We start from the raw sequence: 22,255 nt of genomic DNA on the forward strand, positions 1-22,255 counted from the left end.
ATTTTTTGGGTACAATTTCAATGCTTCGCTTACGAGAAGTAGCATTCATTACTGCGAAGATCGCTTCTATATTCGGCCCCAGTAGAGGTATTTTCCTTTCCTCTGACTGGCCGCTGTTATTTCTTTTATTTTGGTTTCACAACACTCAACAAAAATCGCGTTGTGTCGTGTTTCTCTTGGTTAAGCATCGGTAGTTAGCCAGAGAATTGGTTTTGAGTGAAGCGCGTCTTGAGAAAGGACCGTTTCTTCGGTTTTACTCATGTACCTTCCGGTGCCTTAGGCTTTAGAACGCCAGCTCCCCCCCCCCTCCCCACCTCAGTACACATGAGAAAGTGAGACCAATTGGATCTAATGTCATGACCTTCAGCCACAGTTTATTTTAACTGCATGACGAAAAAGATTGACCTTTTTTCCCCACAGACTCCTGTCTTGTCGAAATCCTCAAACTAAGGTCGGGAAATTGACGCAAGCATTTACGATTCCCTCGCTAAATCACACGGAATCTGACAACATAGACCAATAAATTTGAGGATATAGAGTACGTTGAGGTAAAACTAAACTATTGAAATACAATAAAATGTTATCGAGTAATAGGGATACTTTTCGAGCTTATCTTACGCCAAAACGACGTTGCAAGCCCATAACTGAGTTACAAACTTCGTTCAATTAAGTCGCATATATATTGATGTAATCTAACAACGACAAATAAGCGCACATAACTTCACTCCTGAAACCTTGACAACAAAACATACCTTTAACATAATTAACCAGCAAAGTTATACTCAGTACCAGATTCTCCTATGTCGTGAAAACTCTTTTGAAATTAGCAAAGGTAAACATATGAAAGGGTTTTTTTTAGCCTATTACTTTTACGCGAACACAATCATACCCATGACAACTTGCACGCATTGATTCGTATCCAGATCTCTTCGAACCTATCTAGCACAGTTTTAAACTGAGGGAAAAGACGGTCAAGACTTTTTTTCGCGTGACATACTGGAGCAGGTTAATAATCGTAACGTGACACGAAAATGTACATCAGGTGCTCGAAGCGTGACACCAGTTCGCCCTTCTCAGCATCAATAACATCTCCATAGAATTCCATGATGAACCTCCTACGGCCCTCAATAGCCTCTTTGTTTCGGATGGAAGCAGATACCCCATTGCTTTCATCCTGCGTCTGAATTTCGAAAAACCCCAGTTCATTCCCGCGATTAAAATAGAACTTCACCATTGGTCGAACTTTGTAGCCTGTAAAAAATTTAGTTATCGAAACGTTAACAAAGACACTGCTAACATATTCCTGAAAAAATACACAGTCAAAGACTTCATGTAGCTACTGATGTCGTACAATTTTTACGCCTCCTATAGGAAGCAGTAATCACAAAAAAAAAATTACAATCATACTTTTTAGTTATTTCTGCATTGAGGCCTAGCTGACTAAAAGGTACGCCTGTTGATTGAAACTCTGAACTCAATCAATCTCTCTAATCGTTCCAAATACAATTCTAAGGAAACCTACTTTATTTTCTCAAATAAGCTAGGCAGGAATGAAGGGTGAAGTGAAAAATTTTTTAAGGTTATTGTCAACAGAATAAGGTGCTTTTAAGAAAAATCGTTCCACGCGCGCGCTTCTTTAAGAGAAACCGTAAAAACTACCTATCACTGTAAAGCTTTTGAAGTATACATTCTGAAAATAACAAAAGTTTTTGCAGTTTTTTTTCGGTAGGTACGCACAAGCTTTTAAACCCAAAACTGACGGTGTTTGCTTAACTGAGCAACCATGTGATAAGCGTCACTTAGACTGCTAGGACCAGATACTGCCAGATAAAGATAGACTGAGATGGACCAAGATAGATGGAAACTGTTTGAACTCGATCTTTATCAAAAGAAAAATGTCAGACATCTGTCAATTTCGTGGTCTAGGGAACAATCCGACTTTTCAGTGAAAAATACCGGAAAAGTTTGCTGGGCAACTAGTGTCTAGGCCTAGCTCCATGTTTTCCTTAGGGCCATGAGTCCTTACCATAAGTAAAAATGCGATAGTTGAAGATTGTTGACGAAGTTTCGTTGTTACGCATCCGGAAAGTCCATAGGCTCTTCTTCTGAACCTTTTGATTAAAGCAGGCTCGGTCACCACTTTTGCAGCTTTTTTTGTCACATCGCCTGAAAACAGAAAACACGAGCATCTGACGATCGAGATTGGCTTTACGAATGGAAAAGGTTCAAAACTTAAAAAGATTGGCTGAAAACTATAAAACGATTTTTTGAAGTGTATGATCTCGACCAGTCAACAGTAATTAACAGAGCGTGAAAAGCAATCTCCTTTGGTACTTACGTGTCAGAGACTTGAACGTAATCTGAAGAACAGGATAATTTTGGTATACACTGGTAAAAGCCGTAAGTATTGAAACAAAATTCATCGTCTTTACACTTGTCTTTCCCAGCTTGACATTCATCATTATCTTTAAAAAAAAAAAGCAGAAAATGGCAATTCGACTTTATTCTGTAGATGCAATTTTTTTTAAAGTTCGTGCGATCGGCGTTGAAAGTCACCTTGGGGTTAGCTAAGGGATCGGTCATTATAAACTACCTGTGGAGGGGGGAGGGGGGGTTGGGGAGGGTTCGAGGATTTCGGTTGTGTCATTTTAAAATTTACTTGATATTCCCCCCCCCCCCCCATACAACTCTTTAATATTTTTATGAACCATCCCAACTGGCATTTAATTAACATTCAGTTATTTTATTGCTACCCTCCTTCTCTGCCCCCCCCGCCCCCCCCCCCCCCCCCTTGCCCTCACGACGATGAAAAATGACTGGTCTCTAAATTAGCTCTGGAGGTATTCGACTCGTTTTGAAATGAAGAAATGTAAAATGGTTTCCGTGTTTACATAGCTTGATGTAAACACGGAAACCATTTTACATTTCTTTTATAAAATAACTAATGAAAGAGGAACGAAAACCGTGTTTACATACGCTCATGTAAAATGGTTTTATGGCCAATCAGAGCGCGCGAACTATTTAAATTATTTTATGATTTATGCTTATTCATTAAAAAAAAATCTAGCCAGTAGTCTCTCTTTTTGCTCGCCTCACCTGTGCAGTAATAGCGGGACTGGTTACTATAACCACTTGGACAGATACAGTAATATGCTCCTCTGGTGTTCACACATCTGTAGGGACAAGTGACGCTGCTGCATTCGTTTCTGTCTGGTAAACCATCAAAAGTGAAACAAATGAAATTACAAATGGTTCATTCAGTAATTTATTCAAGACTTCTGATTAGATTCGCAAAAATTGTATGTGAGCCAATAAGAATTGGCTCAGGCTTATCAAAGGCAGTTATTGTCAAATGATAAAAGCCCAAAAAAATTCACCCCACTGTACTCTGCGGAATGTCGAGTGATTGTGATCGAAGTTAGTTATAGCGTGAGTTTTGAGCGTCACGATGTTTCGCTCGATTTTATAAAAAAATTTCCATTCATTTTCAAACAATACCTCTACATGTCAGTCCATCGGCAAGCAGCTCGTATCCTCGTTTGCACTGGCAAACAAAAGAACCAAATGTATTTCTACAAGTAGCTCTACCGGAACATGGAGAATTTAGACACTCATTCACATCTATTGAAAGAGAACGAGAACAAACGTGTTTAGGATTTGCAGTGAATAGCTTCTACTCTGAATCTCTCCTGATTATGGTCATTGCACTTAACTTTACCTATGCACGATCGTTTATCGGCCGCCAGTCTAAAACCTCTTCTACAGCGACATACATATGATCCTGGTGTATTATCACAGATTTGAGTGCAACCAGACCTCCTCTCAGTGCATTCATCGATATCTGGTGGGAGAGGAGAAGTGAAAGAACCAATCACGACTGTATTTTTCCACTTATTCCCATAATTTACCATCATCTGTCAAAACTTACCGCGTGTGTCGCCTAGTTAAACGGCTTGATCATACGCAAAAAATTATTTACCAATACAAACCAACAAACAAACAAAGAAAACACAAATGTATAATTCACAAGAAACAACTGATGCAAGACACAGTCAGAAAATGCTGAAGGCGGAGCGTGTCTCTCTCACCAATAGGGAGTTTAGGAAACGACGACGGCGACGCCGTGGACAACGTCGGTTATAAAATGAACTCATATTTTACCTACGAATCTCGCCATCCCTAAAGTCTTTTAGTTTGTTTCTTACTGTCAGAACTATGTCGAAACTGAATATGGAACACCGCGTTAAATTAGATATATAAATTTAAAGAATTAGATGTCGTCGTTCACGTACCCTAGACAACTCAAACTTCACTGCAAAGAACGCAAAGAAATTTACAAAGATTTATAACGCACGTGCACAGCCATTGTTCTGATCTTTAAACCTTTTGTTTAGTGACTTTCCTGTTGCTATCACCGTCGTGGATTTTTAAACTCCTTATTCACAGAGCATAGATAAGCTAAAAAAAATACATCCTGGGTTACTTTGACACTCGATTGCAAATCGCTCTATCAGCTTTTCAATTAGCAGCTTAGCAGTCGCGTAACAAACGAAGCTGGCTGATTCCAGCTAATAAATGTCACTCGAAAACCTGAGATTCGGTAGTAAATGTGTGCGCTTTATTTTCTGTAAGCAGTGCACATGCGAGTACAGGTAGTTGAACGTTTATCATTTCTTTGCAGCAGCATGCGATAGAGCAACCAGCAGGAAAGCAAATGTCCACTAAATGTGCAAGGTAATGACTACGGATGAAACTCAAACTAAAAAGTTGGTGGTTTGGCCGATATCAAGGGTAAAAAGCGTGATTATGAACAATATGCTTAACTCGGGAATAACTGGAGTGGGTCTACTGTGCACGTACCTTCACATCTATTGGTTATGCTGTTCAGTCGATATCCATTGCGACACGAGCAGTAATGGCCACCAGCGTAATTAACACATCTTTGTCCTGGCAGACATACAGGCGGTGACTCACTGCATTCATTTATGTCTGAAATTTTGAAAACACCAGCTGCGAAACAATTTAACTTTCGGACGTTAAACCCCTTTCCATCACCGGAAGTGACAACTATGTAACTTCTCCATACACTATTAGTGCATTTCAAGTAGAAAGATGATGAGTAGAGGGGCAATCATAATTCTGGGAACACTGTATGATGGAACTGCCAGTTCTTACAGCAAAAATCATAAAAAAGTATGACAGACATGAAGATATCAAGATCTTGTATAGGATAAGCCCCACTATACTCCGTTTTCGTTGAGTTTCAATATTTTTAAGAAACGTTTTTCATCAGTAGCTCAAGTATCGTGAAATTTACAAGTTGATGAAAACATTTGGAATTTAAGAAATCAAATACGCTGTTAATGCCTTTCGATGTAATCCAAAATGGAGGATTACTTTTCATCTTTAAAGGAATCTTTTGATATCCAAAGCGCGTTTCCCGTTGAACCTTTCCCATTCAGTTACATTAAGGCAAGTAAAACGCGATAAAATAGAACATATTTATTTTGCCATAAGTCTTTTATTTGCAAATATCTAAAATTTAGTAATATGTGACCAAATAGATGGCATTTATTTTAACAGTATCACCCTTTACCTCTACATCGATAATTGCGATCGTCGATCACCAGACATTTGTATCCCTGAGGACACTTAACCGACGAACAAGAATTTCTACCTGTAAGACAAAATAGTGATGCAAAGAAGCAAAATGCATTTTCAAAATCTACTTGTAAAAAAAAAAAAAACTGGTTACAGCATGCCCTAGATCATAGATGGAAAATTTGTATCCTCTTAAAAGGCTGAAAAAGGTTTTGCTCCAGAGTTCGATAAAAACAAACCGGGAGAAAGGTAAATTACATCAGAAAATTTTGTCTTCAGGAGTCAACCTGACTCATTCAAATGAGGATATCTGAGCGCGTGAGTCAGACAAGCTGTCGTGCCATTCATTTAGCTTCGTCATATGTACAAATATTATCAGCGTAGTAAAGAACAAACGCAGCCAATGCTGACGCGGTGAAAATCTCTTAAAAACCAGTGGGTTGAAAAACAAGGAACTGACTTCTGACTCCTTCCTATTCCCTTTTCATTATATCCTGCCGTCTAAACGCGCGCACCTCCCGCGTGATTTGCTCGTTGATATGTAAAAAGATAACAGGAGGCAAGTCAGTAGCAGTCACAAACCAACCCCCATCATGAAACAGAATTAAAACTTACGCTCGCATCTTCTTGTCTGGGAATTTCTCTGAAATCGATCTCGGCATTTGCATCGGTAACCTCCATAGTAATTCTCACAAATTTCCTGATCTCCCGGACACCTCCTTGGCAAGGTAGCACACTCGTCAATATCTGATAAAACGAGAGTGAGAGAGAACTTTTAAGAATTCGCCAATACAATACTCAACGTTAGACGGTTATGCTTTTTCCTTCGGCCACCGTCAGATTAGATCTTACTTAGCAACCTAGCCGCTTAACTGAGACGTAACAAAGTCTCATTTTTCTATTTTTCCATCACTTAGAGTTATGTCATGGTAATAAGGCGCAGAACTAATGATGCAAATGTTTCCTTACCCGTACAACTATACGACCTCCCAGATGGCTGACATTTCAACCCTTTGCCACAGTCGACACCTCTGCAGGAATCTGGAATTGAAAAAAATTTAACTTTTAAAAACTTCGAAATCTGCAGCAACCGGAGAGGATTCTGATTATTGACTGAGCTGCTGTAAAATCGTTGAGCGTGAGCACGGGAAAAAGGAAGACAAAAGGGAAAGGGAGTGGCTTGTGGCTTTGATCATGCGCAAATAACATATTTTCCTCCCACTGGGTAAGAGAAATACTCAAACTACAAATGACAGAAAACAGTTTATATTTTGTAGAGCGCTGGAGTTTCACTAGATGTGAAAATGACTGAAGTTATTTTGGTCTTCGGCTAAACAACATAAGTGAGAAAATCTTTGCTTCTCTATTTATCACTAATCAGCGCACTTCTCACGCGTGAAACTCACGCGTGAAACGCCAAAGCAAAACTCGCGCGTAAAACCATATGCAGTACAGAGGGAGTGATGAGTAACCTTCACAGCAGACTTTAAAGTGGCTACGTTCGTACTGCTCCGTCAATGTTTGTAAACTTTCAGTTCTCAACTCACATTTGCTTTTCAAGTAATTCCCACTTAAAGAAAAGGGGGTGCTAAATGCGAAACACAATGGAAAGTCTTACCAACAAGAAATTTATTTAACCATACCTCGACACTCGTATGAGCCTATATAGTTCATACATACTTCGCCTGCTTTGCATTTGGGAGGCGACAGTGAACATTCATCGATATCTAAAAAATAAAGCCATTATAGGTCATTTTCCAGGGTAAAATACCTCTGACTGATTTCCATTCAGCTAATTGTGCAGTGACGTGAAATTCTAAATGCAAATAGGAGAGTTTCGCCGAGAAATGGAAGGTGGAAATGGGGATGAATAACGACGTTTGTGTTCGCAGTGAATGTTGCTCAAAACTGCAGAGGAGTAGCGTTTTCAAAAGACAATGGGCTCAACGCAAAAAAGGCTAAATTTCAATTTTTCTCTACACTACCATTATTCAGCAAACAGATGACCAAAATTTAAAAAGATCATTGTAAGCCAGTGGGTGGAATCTTGATACAACGCTGAACTCTCCTGACTAATCAACAAGGAAAGGGCTGAAATCGTCTGACCCTTTTCGCGACCTTACCTTCACAAGGCCGCCTTGGGGCATTAGGGTTACAAACAAAACCACTCCCGCACTGGACTCTTTCACACAAAGAAAGCTCCTTGGCTGAAAGACAAAAACGGAATACAGACTCACACTTGTTGCGTTGGAAAATGACTGATGATCATAGTGAAGTTAATTATGGTATTTCCCCCCCTTCACAAAGCAATACACAAATAGAAATGGCAGAATGCAATAGCAGGTTAACATCGCGGTGAATGAATCTCCCTCGAAAAAGGGTTTGAATTTGCCTTTTCCGATTTTCTATGGAGAGGAGAGAGGAAGGGGGAGGGGAGTGGGGTTGATTTTGTTTATTAATCTCATAAGTTATGCCATTTGACTTATTGTATGATTCAGGACACCTGTTAATTTTGACTTTCTCTGAGCCATAAAAACTAATGGATGATCATCACTTAATCTTCACATTCTGTGAGTGGAATTCCTATTTCATTCAAATGAACAGAATTTAAAGACAGAAAGGAACTTTAAGTACATATCAAGGTGATTTCCCGATCCCAGGACGCTACCGTCCTTTAGGTCTGGCCGATCTGAAGGGACTGGTTCTTGCCCGGCAATAAAAACAGGAGGTGAAAAAGTCCGTTCCTTGCAGGTAGGGCTGTGTGAGTTGAGCCCTCCCGCATGTCCATATGCCAGAAAGATTTAAATCACCTTGGATCTTCATCTGCGGAGCGTTACAGTCAGTTCGGTCAGAACCAGGTCTTTTATTTCATTTCTTCTTGTTGCAATATTTTATTTCACGGAGAGCTCAATTGTAACATAAGGAAAGCGGCCTTGGATTCAGGCATTTACAGACTGTGAGGTTATCAGTGAGGTTATCAGTGCAACAATCTGTAATAGGACTGAGGTTAATCAAGAATAAAGATAACTCTGTCGAAATTGCTCTTCCTTGCCGTACATAGGAAGTGAGTCTGCAGGATGCCTAATATATTGCAACAAAGCTGAAAATACGTGCTTATATCGTGAGTAAACTAGGCCTAGAAACTTTTTTATTTTTGCTCTGTTTAAACATTTTACAACGCTTTTGTGAACCGAACATCGCGGCGCAAGTTCGGCGTAACTTGAAAGCAAAGCGTTAATGTCATTTCTACATGGCTTACATTGAAATCTTTGTCACGAGGTCAAATTGATATCCTTCGTCCTGTGCACGCGTGTCAAAACAATTTACAGTCATTTCTTGAGTCAATTTTTTGCTCACAGATCCCTAAAAAAACCATGATTCTTTTTCTGCGCTAAATTTGGATCCAAGTTGTTATGAGGGATTTTGAAATGGCGTAACGGTTTTTAGAGGACTCATTTCAATTTCAGTGTAACGCCTGTCTAGTGAACGTCGCAAAGGTTTGGTATTTGAGTTGCAGGTACCAATGAATTTCTCTCTCATTCTGTTAGACTTATGTACAAAAGGACCCACAATTGGCTGAATAAAAAAAAATATTGCTTTAAGTCCGCCAGCTTTCCTTGTAAAGCCGATGTTTATTTTCGTAAACTGAATGAATCTTTGAGTGGCTATGAAAATCGGAGACTTGTATCAATACATAATTTAACAGAGACCGAACGTTGTTCGATCTTAATTCGTGTTGGTCAAAAGACAATTTTTTTAGTGGGTCAGATAAAGTTGGACACGTTTTAATGCAAAGAGGTTGAACCTGACGAGAGGGGTACTGAACACAGATATCTCAGACTTCAAGCAGGATATTTGCCCACAAGGATGAAAAAAAAAAATAAGGATTGAGGCTGTAGATAAATTAATGATTACATTTATTCACTGAGACACTGAGAGGAAAGCAGTTATAATACAAATAAGCTTTTTACAGGGTGATAAGCTCGTAAGTGGAAAGTTCTTTCTCGATATTCTTCTATTTTGGAATCAGAAATTGATCAAGATAAAGTGCAGTAGGTAATATTTGATTTCTTGGCAAACATTAACGAAAAACTCTGCCAAATAACGTAAAACTTTCCATTTCTGTTTGCGGTGTTTTTTTAAGTCATTGTTCTAATTTTGGTACCCGTGTAAATCAGCTTGTGGCGAAGGATAGTTTCGCTTTTATTCATCTTAAAAAGCCTTTTATTCTCTTCATAATGAACGAGCAATTAATAAGTCGCTCTTGTCTAAATTACAAGTAAAGGCTAAAAAATTTCTCCGCCCTAAAGCTCTCAAATATTAATTCTAGAGTAAGGGGAAAATGCTTGATTAAATACCAGATATAATTTCATCCGGGAAGAAAGGTATACAAAAACTGAAATATCGAGAAATTGTTTGCCAAATTTCAATCCCGGGTGTTGGGCAAATTAGCAGTGGCTAATTACAAGTTTTTTGCTGCAATTGAAACTGTTTTCCGTAGAAATAAAAGAGAAGCCATTAGCGATATAAAACAAAACTTGATAGTAATTACCTTTAAGAATTTGCATGCAAACTACGGACAGCTGGCCAATTAGTGTCTATTCTCTTATCTTGAGAGATTAATCCTGCAAGTGCTGTTTTTTTTTTTTTCGATTTTAAAAACCGCATCTAAGACGTCCTTTTAAAAGTCTCGTTAAGCCATGTGGATATCCTGATTTTTTTCGTTTTTACCATCATATTGATTAACCTCTGAAAGTAAGAAACAGGGCCGATTTTAATGACAGGAATATATGCTTGGTTAACCGTTCCATTTTTCAATTTGCTTATCGCGTTCGATAATTGCAATGGTTTTCTTTTCCCTACTCATGGATACCTGTTCTATTTGGTCTGCTCTGGCCAATAGAAAGAGTCGCGTCATTAGAGGTAATTACGAGCCGAAATAACAGTGTTTTTGTTAGGTCGCCGCCAGATATCATTAGCAATGAACACTGTTGATGACATACCGGAAGACAATGGTTTTACAAGAAATCGCTGGTTGAAAACTTCTTGTCGACATTAACTTCGTTGTATGCGCGTTGAAAACCACTTTTCGTTCGAGAGAAGGGAAAGACAAATCTTGACACAGCCTGACATCATGGGTATGTACTAAATTTATATCAAATATCTACCTGGTTTGTTCTGTACGTGATCCCACATGACAGAATGAATCGAGTAACAGGAATTAAATGTTTAAAACACGAGGTAATGCTAAGCTCGACGGCGTAAATAACTGGCGTCTCAAATTAGACGAAGAGGAACATATCACAAAATCATTTACCGTGCATGGCATGAACAAAAACGAATTAAGACAAATCCTCAATCGCATAAAAAACCACACTCACTCATACAAAAACATACAAATTTTTAGCTGTTTGACGTTGATGTAGCCTGAGTAATTATTTTGGTAAAATTCTGTTCACTTCATCTCTACCTAGCCACGGAGAACAAGAGCCTTGTAAAAACAGAGCAAAACGCTCATCTCTGCAGCGGCTGCAAAATGCCAATTACAGATCGCTACTTGTTGGAAGCTTTGGGACTTTATTGGCACGAAGGTTGTTTAAAATGCAACTGCTGTGAGTGCAAACTTGGTGATATTGGATCGACGCTTTACAATAAAGCGAACCTCATTCTCTGCAAGAGAGACTATTTAAGGTCAGTAAAGATGATTCCATTTCAAAGTTCAAAATTAACTAGTAACCAAGTGCAGCGTCGTTTTATAATGAATTTAATTGGTAGCAATGTTTTGGTCTCGCTCGCAACCACCAACGAAGTTAATCAAAACACTGTTACTTGAATACTAGTTCAAATAAAAATTAGTGATGCACGCACTGTAAAAACAGAGAAATGAAGAAAAAGGAACATTTTCTAATACCAAGACACCTAAATCTTTCACTAAAACATCAGGTTAGTTTTTATACAGTTTTTGCGTTGGCAAACCGTGGCTAAACGGTTTATTTCCTGAACCTGTTTTTGACTGTTCTCGCCAATAGATGAACTTTCGAACTGCATTTTATTAGCCTCCCCTAAATATTTTTTCTCAGTCTAAATGGAGCCTAGGTTAACCAAAGCGATTGAGAAAATTCCGGAACACTTAACTTCTATGAATCGAGGACATTGATGACTCTGGTTCTTAATTGAATGACGTTGATTGCTCCTATTTAAAACAGATATCAAAGATGAGGTCGCTTCCACTCGCAGCCGGTTGGCTCACAGGGGTGTGGCAATGTAAAGGGCTTAGACCACGTTTTGAAACCATTGTTCAGACAAGAGTCAGCTCACCGATAGGACTTCTTAAATTTAATATGGATCTAGAGATATGTCCTTTACCATATTAGGGAACAGAGTGATTATTGAAAAGAAGAAATTAAACAATAACTGTCTCAGCTGGTACCGAACCGTTTTTAGAGAAGAAAAGAAGTCTACTTAAATTCTGACATCAGAATTCATACCAGCATATGAAATGTTAGTGTTTAAGTGAAATTTTTGAGACAAAGAGCGATGACTGAGAACGATAGCCGAATGGGCTACAGTTTGTAACTGAAACAGAAAGGTTCTTATATTAATATAGTTCTCTTTTGAGAAGAACAGCAAAACAAAACAAAACAAACAAAAAAAACACGTCACTTCATCCGGAGAAACTGTGGTCGCATAACCGAGCGCGAAGCCACAGTTTTCAAACCTTGTGTTTCAAGTCGTTCTTCGCTGGTTCAACATTTCCTCGTTTTTTTCCCTTAATACCCGTTGAGTATTAATGTAAGGTCGCCTTGCAAAAAAACTCAGTTTAGCACAGCCTTAAACTAACTCAATATTGTGACAGGAATTCTCAACTACATAACATGTTTTCATCACCCCTAACATGAAATTGAAACATACTGTGTCTAGTGGGTCAAATAACAACGTAGAGGATACTCTTTCGGCCCTGATTAACAATTATAGTTACCGATATTGTTCTGCCTACAGGTTGTTTGGTGTCCCCGGTGTGTGCGCTGCATGTAACAAGCCAATAGCAGCCTTCGAATTTGTAATGAGGGCCGCGAAAAATGCATATCACATCGAGTGCTTCTCCTGTCAGATTTGCAGACAGAGGTTCAGAGTTGGAGAAAACTTCCATTTTTACAACAACAAAGTCCTTTGCTGGGATCACTACCGAATGGAGAAAGAGGAAGAAAGTATTGCAGAAAATACAGCATAAGAAACAAGAGTTGGGCAAGGGAGTTTTCCTTGCTTTAAGCAGTTACAGCACAGTTTTTCGAACGATTTTGTTATATGAAGAAAATTCAGTGTACATAGAAGAAGACTAAAAAATAATCCTTGTAAATAAACACCTAAGAGGTGAGAATATACCAAAAAGATGATAAACAATGATTGCGAAGATCGGGGAAGATTGAAAATAATTAACTTCAAACATTTAAGCTAATTATTTCGAAATTGAAAAAATATGATGTAGCGTCTTTAATCTTAAAATTAAAAGACAATGATAAAAATAGTTTCAATGCCTCGATAGGCGTTCTCGCGATGGCTTAAACCAGAAAGTTTTTATTAGTCCATAAAGAAAAAGTGTTAAACCACAAAAAATGTATTTGCAGGTTTGAGCTGATGAGGACAATGTCGCGAAAATGAGCTCAAAATTACGCGCTAAAAACCCGCTTCGGTGTTTGTATAGATATTTCAGAAAGACAAATGGAAATAATTCCGAATAGGGTAATAACGAAAAGTGATGATAACACGATAATCAAAGAAAGAGTATTTATCCACAGATTAGAGACAATGCTGGAAAACTTTTAAAGGAAACTTAATAAATTCATGTCATGAAAATTGGGATCATTAGTACAGAATGTCTTTTGGGGGGACTGGCTCTCTTAATCCTGTTTTCCTACGGCGCTAAATGTTTTGTTTCTTCTCACCGACGCCTGATATGGCGTTTAAAAAAAGGTTAAAAACACAGAAAGGAGGCTTCCTTCCAAGTAGTTTCAATAGCGCTTTCCAATTCGCTCTCAAATAAGCTGCAGATGCCTCCTTGACTGGCAGGACATATCTAATGGTTATTGATATGAGTGGAGTGCTATTTGTATAGGTAATCACATGATTTCGAGTGCAATTTGGAATAAATAAGCACGAGTAAATTTTTTTAAAGACTAACAAAATTGCACGAGCCCGTAGGGCGAGTGCAATTTGTGGTCTTTGAAAAAATTAACAAGTGCTTGTTTATTCCAAATTGCACGAGAAAAATCATGTGATTACGTGTTAATAATATACATTGAAAAATACGAGATGGCTTATCATAATTAAATGTAAGCAAAGCGCGCGCATCAAGTGCAAAAAATAATTTATTTAAACCGTGCGTTCGGTCAAAACAGCCGCGTAGGATCAAAATCGATGAAATGGAATCGTCGTTTCCGAGGTTTAACTATGACTGTTTTTAATTTCGGCGTTGGATCGCTCGAGCAAAGTGTTAAGCTGGGTCGGCTCGTAATTTTCGATTTCCTTGGCAATTCCCTTCTCTAAATACCACTTTTCCCAAACTGACAACCAAAAAGCAATGCTTTTTATAGTGTTTTCGTTGTTTAAGCTGTTTTTAAGCTGCGGTGGCGAAAGAAAACCTACTTAGAACGCCGGCCATTGTTTCGCTCGCAAATTTTCAAATTTTGTTGCGCCATCCAAGGCTCGCATTTGATTGGCTATCTGTGAGTTTCTTTGATTATTGACCAATCAGAATGTCTGATTTGTTTCTTTATTTGCACTGAATTAACCCTCTTCTGCACCGAATTAACTCTCTTCTGCACTGAATTACCTGAAAACTGCATTTATCTTAACCAATCAGAACTGAGTAATTTTTCCATGTATATTATTAGGTCTGAAATCATACGAGTGATTTCAAAATTGAACGAGTGCGCAGGGCGAGTTTGATTTGAAATCACAAGTGTGATTTCAGACCGAAAAATGCACGAAATGAAATTCAATTACCATTCCATTGCATCTATTTAGGAATCGCAAAATGCAGCCGCTCAAATAAAGCATTGTTTAAGTCTGATCAAATATTTGATGTTAATCCGGTGCTAAGCTGGTTTGTAAAAAGTTGCAGAAGTTGTCTTTCATTTTCATTTTTTTAAATTGGTTACTTCAAACAAGCCTTGAAATGTGATTGGTTGATGTGTTGTCAATAAAGGTTAGGGAAAGGATGCGATTGGGAGCAAAAAAATGTGCGATTCGTGAATAAATCGCACCGATGATAGCCAATCAGTTTGCAAAGATCACCAGTGATTTCGAAAAGGATGTAATTAATGTGAAAACATCCTGTATACAAAGATTGGCAACATCATATTATTATCTAGTAAGAGTGTTATGGTATATGAAACGCCTCTTAATTGATTGTTCAAAAGGGTCACCGTTTACCTACAATAATGATAACAGTTACAGCTTACGTTTGCATGTTCCGTTAGCAGTGAGTACTTGGTCTGATCTGCATACAACAGTGATCCTGGTACACTTGTAAGATCCGTCCGTGTTCTCGCACCTCGTACCCTGGGTACAGGAAGATTTACCGGATGAACATTCATCGATATCTAAAAGTATAAACATAAGTTATCGTCAGAAATAGAAATGTGCAAAGGAGAGTTAAAGTCCGCAGGCGAGCACTGATGCATGGCCGACGAAGCTTATCCCAGTCTTAACAGCGAGGATGAACAAACCAATAGCATGGGTTACCTTCTTCCCCTGGTAGGATGTTGCACCATGGAAGGTAGCTTCGTATCCAGACCTCCCGTTTAACTCTGCCCGTGAAAGGTCTGGGTACGAGACTTTATGGAAGGTTATCGCGCTCCGCTCCCCTAGTCATTTTGAATGGCTTCGTTCATTGTTTAATGGTACCCAGTTATAGTTTTGGGTGAAGTAAGGCACAACACAAGTAAAAGTGACGATTTTGTAATGATTAAATAATTTAAGGGAAGTAGGAGCTAAACGTGGGACTGAATGTCAACTTGAACATCTTACCCTCGCACTTGTTATTGAGTAACTGCCGCCCCTTTTCACACTGACATCGATAAGACCCTTGATTGTTGACACAGCTTGAGTACTGAGGGCATCGGGCCTCTCTTGTACTGCACTCGTCCTTGTCTATGGATTTTAATAGAAACATGTAACATCTGATTGCTGTGAGTGAACTCGCTGATAAGTCTTCTTTAGTATATCACCATTTTCATTTTGGGCTAATCCGTGTCATTTACATAAATCGTAATAGTTTCATTGGGTCACACTTCATATGGTTTAATGTTTCGCGTAACATGGAGGCACTTTTTGAGAAAAAATTCAAATGAGGTTATGTTCAGACATGCCACATCATTAATTGTTTGTCACCTCATGTCATCGTGGTTATTTCATTTCTATTCGTGCGCGTCACTCCTTTCAGTTCGCGTTACATTGGGTCAGTTTTCATCACTGACCGATATGTTTTGAGGGAGTTCGTATCATCAAATACAAATCATAGTAATAAATGCTGATACCACGTTAAAATTCATCTACCCTGCGTTTTTCACTAAGCTTCTTCAAATTGAGTAGGCTTCCAGTGAACGCCCTATAGCCATGTTCAACAAAAGTACCTGGATTACTGAGCACATCCACCATATTTCAATTATAATTTCTTGATTTAAGACTACTGACCGATGCATGATGTCCCAGAAGCTTGGAAACCATTCCTGCAGGTACAAACGTAAGATCCATCATTGTTAACACAGGTCTGCTGTGCTCCACAGCGATGAAGTCCACGCACACATTCGTCTATATCTGTCCATCAAAGAATAATATACAGTTAAAAAACACTTCCATCTCAATTGAGTAGGTTTGATATCTCGTGAGTATTACGATTGGTGTATGACTTACAAAAACGCATGTGCAGGAAGTCGAAAATGATGTCTAAACTGCGTCACATCGAAACTTTTCACACGCACGCCTAAAAATTGTGGCAGAAGTTTGGACGAAGTTCTTAACATTACAGGTGCGAAAGGCAGAACGTGCTTCGGTGTTTGCTTCTCAAGTTACTTAAGTAAACGATATTACCCAGTTAAAAAAGAGGCTCGACACGTTATTTTCCAACGATTACACTGTTCTCTGCGGGATATCTGATATCTTTTAGTTGCGGAAGGGGGCAAACACGTTAAACATAGTAATTCTCCTAAGATATCTATAATATGTAGAAAAAAAATTCGATGGGAATAAAGAAACAGTTCCTTTTTAACTAGAGGGTGTTATCTTGGAGAGAGTTGAAATACCGTTCTGGGGAGCTTCAGAGAACCTGTGTAAATAATTCAGCTACCAAGGAACCTGCTTCAGCAAGTTTCGTTTGACATAAAATTAGACAATAGACAAGATAGCAAGTAAACAAGACAGGGTGAGCTCGAAGTCCGTTATACTACTCGGAGAGTGTACGCTCTGCGAAGAGACAACTAGCTTCTATCGTTTCACAGAAGAAAAATAACACTCACCTACACAACTTCCATCCACTAGTTGTTCCCCCAGTTTACACGCTGCCTCCGTTGTTCCCTTCTCACAACGATAACTGCCGGGAGTGTTGATGCACCGTTCTAAAGGACTGCATGTATTACCACCTCTTAACTTACACTCGTTGATGTCTTTAAGAAAAGGAAAGTTGTTGGTATACTCAGTGAGTGGTTTGAACTTGGGGGTTCTTATCTTGCATCATTAAGATTTAATTTCTTTTCTCAAGACTACTCTAACTCACAAGTTCAGATCACACGATCACTGGAAGTTATTTCTCTAACTAAAAGTCACGCACCCGACATGAGTCACGCACTAAACATGAGTCACGCAGTTTGACCAGTTTATCAGTCAACGTGGGGCGAAGTGGTCATGACAGGTAAACTGCCCAAATAAGGCATGGGTATGTTTTGAAAATACGAAAGCAAGTTCTGAACAAGCTTTCGCCCCTCCTTTTGGAGCCTGTGTGTAGCTTGCAGCAGTTACAAAAGCCAGATTCACCTGCAGAATGGATACAGAATACACAAAGTCCAAATAAAAGTTCAATAAGACTGCGGCCTTGCCTTGACAAGATACTTTGTCAGGTTTCAGGAGGTATCCATCTCGACAGGTACATTGTGCCCCTTGTGTGGGTGAATCTTGGCATTCCTGTTGACAGAAATTGTCGGAGCACTTCGGCTTTCTGGCGGTTGGAAGGACCGTAGGGAGAGATATCGTTCCTGAGGAGGGAACATTCACCTTTTCATCAGCCTTTAATATAAATAAACAGACACCATCGCCAATCCTTATCTTAACAGTGCGCAGGGAAATTGGCGTCAGTATACGAACCTAGTATAAGGCCTAGCTCACCGAGTTCACCAAGTTATCTGTAACTTGACTCAGTTGGAAGAGGAAAAAGGGGCTATAGAAATTTTCTGGGCTTCGAATTCTAGGGCGTATCCCTGGTTCATGCAATCGTCTTAAGTATTCTGATCCAGACTGTGGAAATGATAAAAAATGACAAAATTCTCGAGCTTGAAAGGACACCTGAAGCCGGGCTGCCCACTTTTGCCACTAGTGGACAGTACAAGGCTCATGCGCGTGTAATTTTACAGTACACGTCACTTGCGCGCGCTGTTATCGAGATCAGTGGGCACACTTTCTCGTGGAAAAAAATTCAAACGTCACGTTTCATTTATGAATAAGTTAATGCGGTTAGCATTTTATCTCTAAAAGTTTGTTATAGTTGACTTAATTGGTAACGGGACTGAATGTCGTCCAGTTCTCTCTATATTTATACTCGTGAGTAACAAATCGAGTACCCGCTTAGTCATTGTTCGATTCTGATAATCGCGAAAGAGATGATTACAGGTCGAATTGGACCTTACTCTGTCCGAACATAATTATCTGCGGGTAGAACTGAGCATCAAATTTCAGCATCATTGCCTTTCGAAGTAGGTTAGAACAAATCAATAGATAAGGGGTTTCGTTCCTGTCTCAGTGGTCTTCCTAAATTGCAATTTCATCCAAACATTTTGGCAAATACATTGCCGTCCTTAAGTGCTCTTCTGATGATCGGGAAATTGACCTTACCTTTGCAACACTGTTTAAATGTTTTGATGCATTGAATGCTTGAGTTGGATAGCAGCATCGCCGGGAACCTTTCCGCTGAGCAAGTGGTATCGTTGTTCGCTTTGGCCATGACTCCCAGAGAACAGCAGTCGCAACACTCACGGAAATCATCTCCGCCAACAAAAGGCATGAACCTGCCACAGGAATTCCCGAGTCTAAAAAACATGAGATATATTACTAGACTTTGCTTTAAAAAAGCTTTTAAATACTTAAATTGTTAGCTCTTAATAAACTTCTAGGTAATGGTTTTTGCATATTTAAATAATTTGGTTACTCGTCTTCACGTATAATCCGTTTTTATCGTTATCCTTTGACTGCTTTGTATTCCTTTTAAAGTTAATGCGTCCCTTTCTGTCACTACTTACAACGCTTCAAAAATTCCGCTCTGGCAGCTTTTCTTCTGTATTTCTTTCATACAGCATACCCTTTCAGACAACCGACAAATCCAACGTTCAAACTTAGTATTAAATCGTCGCCTGTCCAAATCATCCGAATTACATGAAGAAGGGTCATAATTCTTTGAGGCCTTGCGGTGACCTTTAGTACAGCATCGACCGACCCAGTTCATGTAACTCTGACCTGTCAGAAAGGAAATGTGAAAAAGCTTATGTGTCAGTTGCACCTAAAGAAATTGGTAACTCAAATTTCTTCCTTTACTATACATTTAACCATTTACACTTATCATTCCTCCCAGCAAAGCGTTAATAAATAGAACATACCTCGCGGCATTACAAAGAAGCCCTATCTCGAATTTGAATTTAGGAAGTTGGTATGGTGAATAAAAGAACTCACAGACAGCCGTCGGAACCAAGACGATGTAATATTCTGTCCGAGAGAAGTCGATTTAATTTCAATATGGCTCTGTCAAGATCCCCATGCGAATAAAAACAGCGGTTGAACGTCAGGCATGCGCGAGGGGATCAGTTCCGGTGAAATTTCATAGGAAAATATAACAAACAACCGCTGTCTCGTAAAATGTGCGAAAGAAAATTGACGAGTTCATAAAAATCTGTTATTGGAAACAAAAGAAGGGAAGAGGAAGACTCGAGAGAATTTTCGAACACAAAGCCTATTCAAGCACTGGTATCCTGTCATTACAACGTTCGCTTATGCAGAGACGTTTGACCGCTGTGTTATACGAAACTTTAGTATCCACGAAATACCGCTGATCATTACAGACGAGAGCGAACGAATAAAAAACTCAAATGTTGTACCATGCGTGACGGACACGAAGGGGAAGAGAGAGAACAGCCCTCCTTTGGTTGCCCTTGTGGTTTACTTAGTGAGACCTCTATTAAATTGAGTCCACTACGCATGGTTATCCATCCTTGTTTTGAACAAAAAAGAATATTTGAATCCTATTAGAAACATTTCTCAAATTGTTTATCTTATCATTCATACAAAATTATTGATTACCGCCGGCCTGTGATGGATGTCTTAATCGCTGCAAAATATTGGATTAGTAACAAATGTGGAGAGGAAGGGAGTTGACGGAAAATAAACACAAAAAAATGTCTGAGGTAACTTTAGGGGTCAGCGGAAAAATCTTGACATAAATCTGCGTTCCAACTGATGTTTGCGTGATTGAAATGATTGTCACACTCCTCACATCGACAAAATAATTTTACCAATGTGACAGACGTCTCCTATTGCAAGTACGAGGGTTTATTTGATTTGCTCAAAACTAATTGAAAAATAACGACAAATAAGAATACAAACAAACCGGAAAAACTTTGTAAATCGCATTAAATCGATTTTTTGATAACAGCCCCTACGACTTCCGCAACTTTATATTTTCCTAGCTTTAAAACAAACTGGACTCTGTTCTAGACCATCTGAGCGTTATTCTATGTACTCAAATATCAATAGTACAAAGTTTGAATTCGTTTTAAAGTTCCTTTTCCTTTTGATGTCGGGGAGCAATGTTTAACAAGTTCTAACTCTGCAATGAGTTTGATAAGATTGGTGGAAATGGAAAGATATATGTCGGATTAGGAATCTGAGCATTTAACCTCAAAAGTTAGGTGCTACCCTTTTAATATAATATTTCTTTTGCACTAAAAGCTTGAAGCTCTGGAATCAACATGCCGTCTGTGGTAGAAACATTCCCTTTGAAAAACAACGAAATGAACTGTTGACGCACAAATTGATCTTGGTACAGATAATTTCGCATCACGCACGAACTGCTGGCCTTTGGAACCTTTACAGAAACCTTTGGTTAATTAGGAGTGGCTGTCATTAGACGATAAGCACAGTGAAGATTGATGTAGCTGGGGAATCGCCAAAAAAACAAACAATCTTGTCAGTTGCCTTACAGGAAATAGGACTATTTATCACACTGGGCTTTTATCACACCCATGGCTTTTAATAGAGCAGAGCAGGACAAGACGTTGGAGATAACATGTTTGAGTGGGAGATAACATGTTTGAGTGCAGATCGAATGAAGCTTTTGTCCTCATTATGAGGTGCTAATAATCGAACTTACTTCACAGTTTGGACAACTGGAAGATGAAGGATTACATATGCCTTATATCAAACTGGTGTCATGGACATTTAACTGATGTATCAAATAAATTCCGTACGGTTTATATTTTGCACTGGTATTTGAACACATACAACTTTTAAATCTACTGATTACGTCTAAGAGAAAGCGCGAATTTCTGCCAAAGAAAGAGCGACTAGCATTCGTAAACATAAACTTAACTCTTCGTCTATTAACCATCCATAATTGGTTTCTAGAACAGACGCAAATAGCTCGATCACGTCCATTACTTGCTGTCAAATAAAACGCCTCTAAACTCACCTTGCACGATGTAAAACTGTGCCAGAGAAATACCCACAAGCAGTAAAATCTTTGACGAGAACGCCATACTCTAAATTCGCTCTCCACACAAGTCGGTAAAGACAGCTATGCCTGCCAAACTGCGATCGAGCAATTCAAGGCTCGAGGTAAATAACTACTGACCTGTGACTCTTCTCAGCCTTGTAGGCATCAAAATCATGACGTCATGAAATTGAACACGGCCGCTATTATGTTGTGTTAAAAAGCTTGAGGCTTTTTTCTGTCAAAATGATATATTGATGACAGAGGCTTCTTCCTCTCCCAAATTCCAAATATTTTTTTAAATTCTCGGCCCTGATCTCCCGAGATATCATTATTGTGATCGCATTCAACAGAATGATCTTACCCCCGCCGAAATAGACCTCGTAAAGTGTAATATAAAAAATCCGTTTCTAGGTCAGAATCTTTCTTCTTAAAGATCGCAGATAACTGTTACAAATGGCGAGAACATAGCTTACGTGTAGCTGTACCCTTCACCCCTCCCCCCCCCCCCATTCCCAAGGAGAAACAGAAGGGAAGGAACGTCCACGAAGCGTGTTCTATGAAGTAACTCTTTTGCAAGAAAATATATAATGACTTTAATTGGTTAACCTTATTTTATTTCGTGAATTCTGATTGCTAGAGTTGGTGGTTTTCTTTTATACTAATGATTACGCTGTTGACTAAAGTGCT

At 39.0% G+C, this 22,255-nt stretch overlaps 2 protein-coding genes across 3 annotated transcripts; one reads left to right on the forward strand and one right to left on the reverse strand.

The window, feature by feature from the left end:
- Positions 1-342: 342 nt before the first annotated feature.
- Positions 343-21,758, reverse strand: LOC113684206 (uncharacterized). The gene is made up of 20 exons (XM_089191884.1): positions 21,545-21,758; positions 19,107-19,320; positions 18,703-18,896; positions 17,694-17,849; positions 17,118-17,264; positions 16,297-16,419; positions 15,631-15,753; positions 15,063-15,203; positions 7,725-7,808; positions 7,245-7,328; positions 6,571-6,642; positions 6,217-6,348; positions 5,597-5,677; positions 4,861-4,989; positions 3,719-3,841; positions 3,499-3,621; positions 3,097-3,210; positions 2,339-2,465; positions 2,027-2,166; positions 343-1,251 (listed from the first exon to the last, which is right to left on the reverse strand). The coding sequence occupies exons 1-20, from the start codon at positions 21,609-21,611 to the stop codon at positions 1,007-1,009; spliced, it is 2,619 nt and encodes an 872-aa protein (XP_089048010.1). The 5' UTR covers positions 21,612-21,758; the 3' UTR covers positions 343-1,006.
- LOC113684303 (LIM domain only protein 3) lies at positions 9,320-13,458 on the forward strand. 2 transcript variants are annotated; one of them, XM_089191937.1, is made up of 4 exons: positions 9,530-9,657; positions 10,560-10,739; positions 11,076-11,292; positions 12,601-13,458. In XM_089191937.1, the coding sequence occupies exons 2-4, from the start codon at positions 10,670-10,672 to the stop codon at positions 12,830-12,832; spliced, it is 519 nt and encodes a 172-aa protein (XP_089048063.1). In that variant the 5' UTR covers positions 9,530-9,657; positions 10,560-10,669; the 3' UTR covers positions 12,833-13,458. The 2 variants fall into 2 exon arrangements, with proteins under 2 accessions (XP_027057489.2, XP_089048063.1); XM_027201688.2 differs by having other exon boundaries at positions 9,320-10,739.
- Positions 21,759-22,255: the final 497 nt, after the last annotated feature.

The sequence above is a fragment of the Pocillopora damicornis genome, chromosome 13 (genome assembly GCF_964200805.1).
Source record: "Pocillopora damicornis chromosome 13, jaPocDami1.2, whole genome shotgun sequence".
In the NCBI taxonomy this organism is placed as follows: Eukaryota; Metazoa; Cnidaria; class Anthozoa; order Scleractinia; family Pocilloporidae; genus Pocillopora; species Pocillopora damicornis.

What these genes read in the sequence shown, in the direction of transcription:
- LOC113684303 (XM_027201688.2), top strand. Translation starts at nt 10,670, where the DNA reads ATGCGCGTTGAAAACCACTTTTCGTTCGAGAGAAGGGAAAGACAAATC. An exon ending in GACACAGCCTGACATCATGG is followed by an intron (nt 10,740 to 11,075) that starts GTATGTACTAAA and finishes ATCTCTACCTAG; the next exon opens with CCACGGAGAACAAGAGCCTT. An exon ending in TGCAAGAGAGACTATTTAAG is followed by an intron (nt 11,293 to 12,600) that starts GTCAGTAAAGAT and finishes TTCTGCCTACAG; the next exon opens with GTTGTTTGGTGTCCCCGGTG.
- LOC113684206 (XM_089191884.1), bottom strand. Translation starts at nt 21,611, where the DNA reads ATGGCGTTCTCGTCAAAGATTTTACTGCTTGTGGGTATTTCTCTGGCA. An exon ending in ATTTAAACAGTGTTGCAAAG is followed by an intron (nt 17,850 to 18,702) that starts GTAAGGTCAATT and finishes TTCCCTCCTCAG; the next exon opens with GAACGATATCTCTCCCTACG. An exon ending in CCAGACAAGAAGATGCGAGC is followed by an intron (nt 5,678 to 6,216) that starts GTAAGTTTTAAT and finishes TTTGTCTTACAG; the next exon opens with GTAGAAATTCTTGTTCGTCG.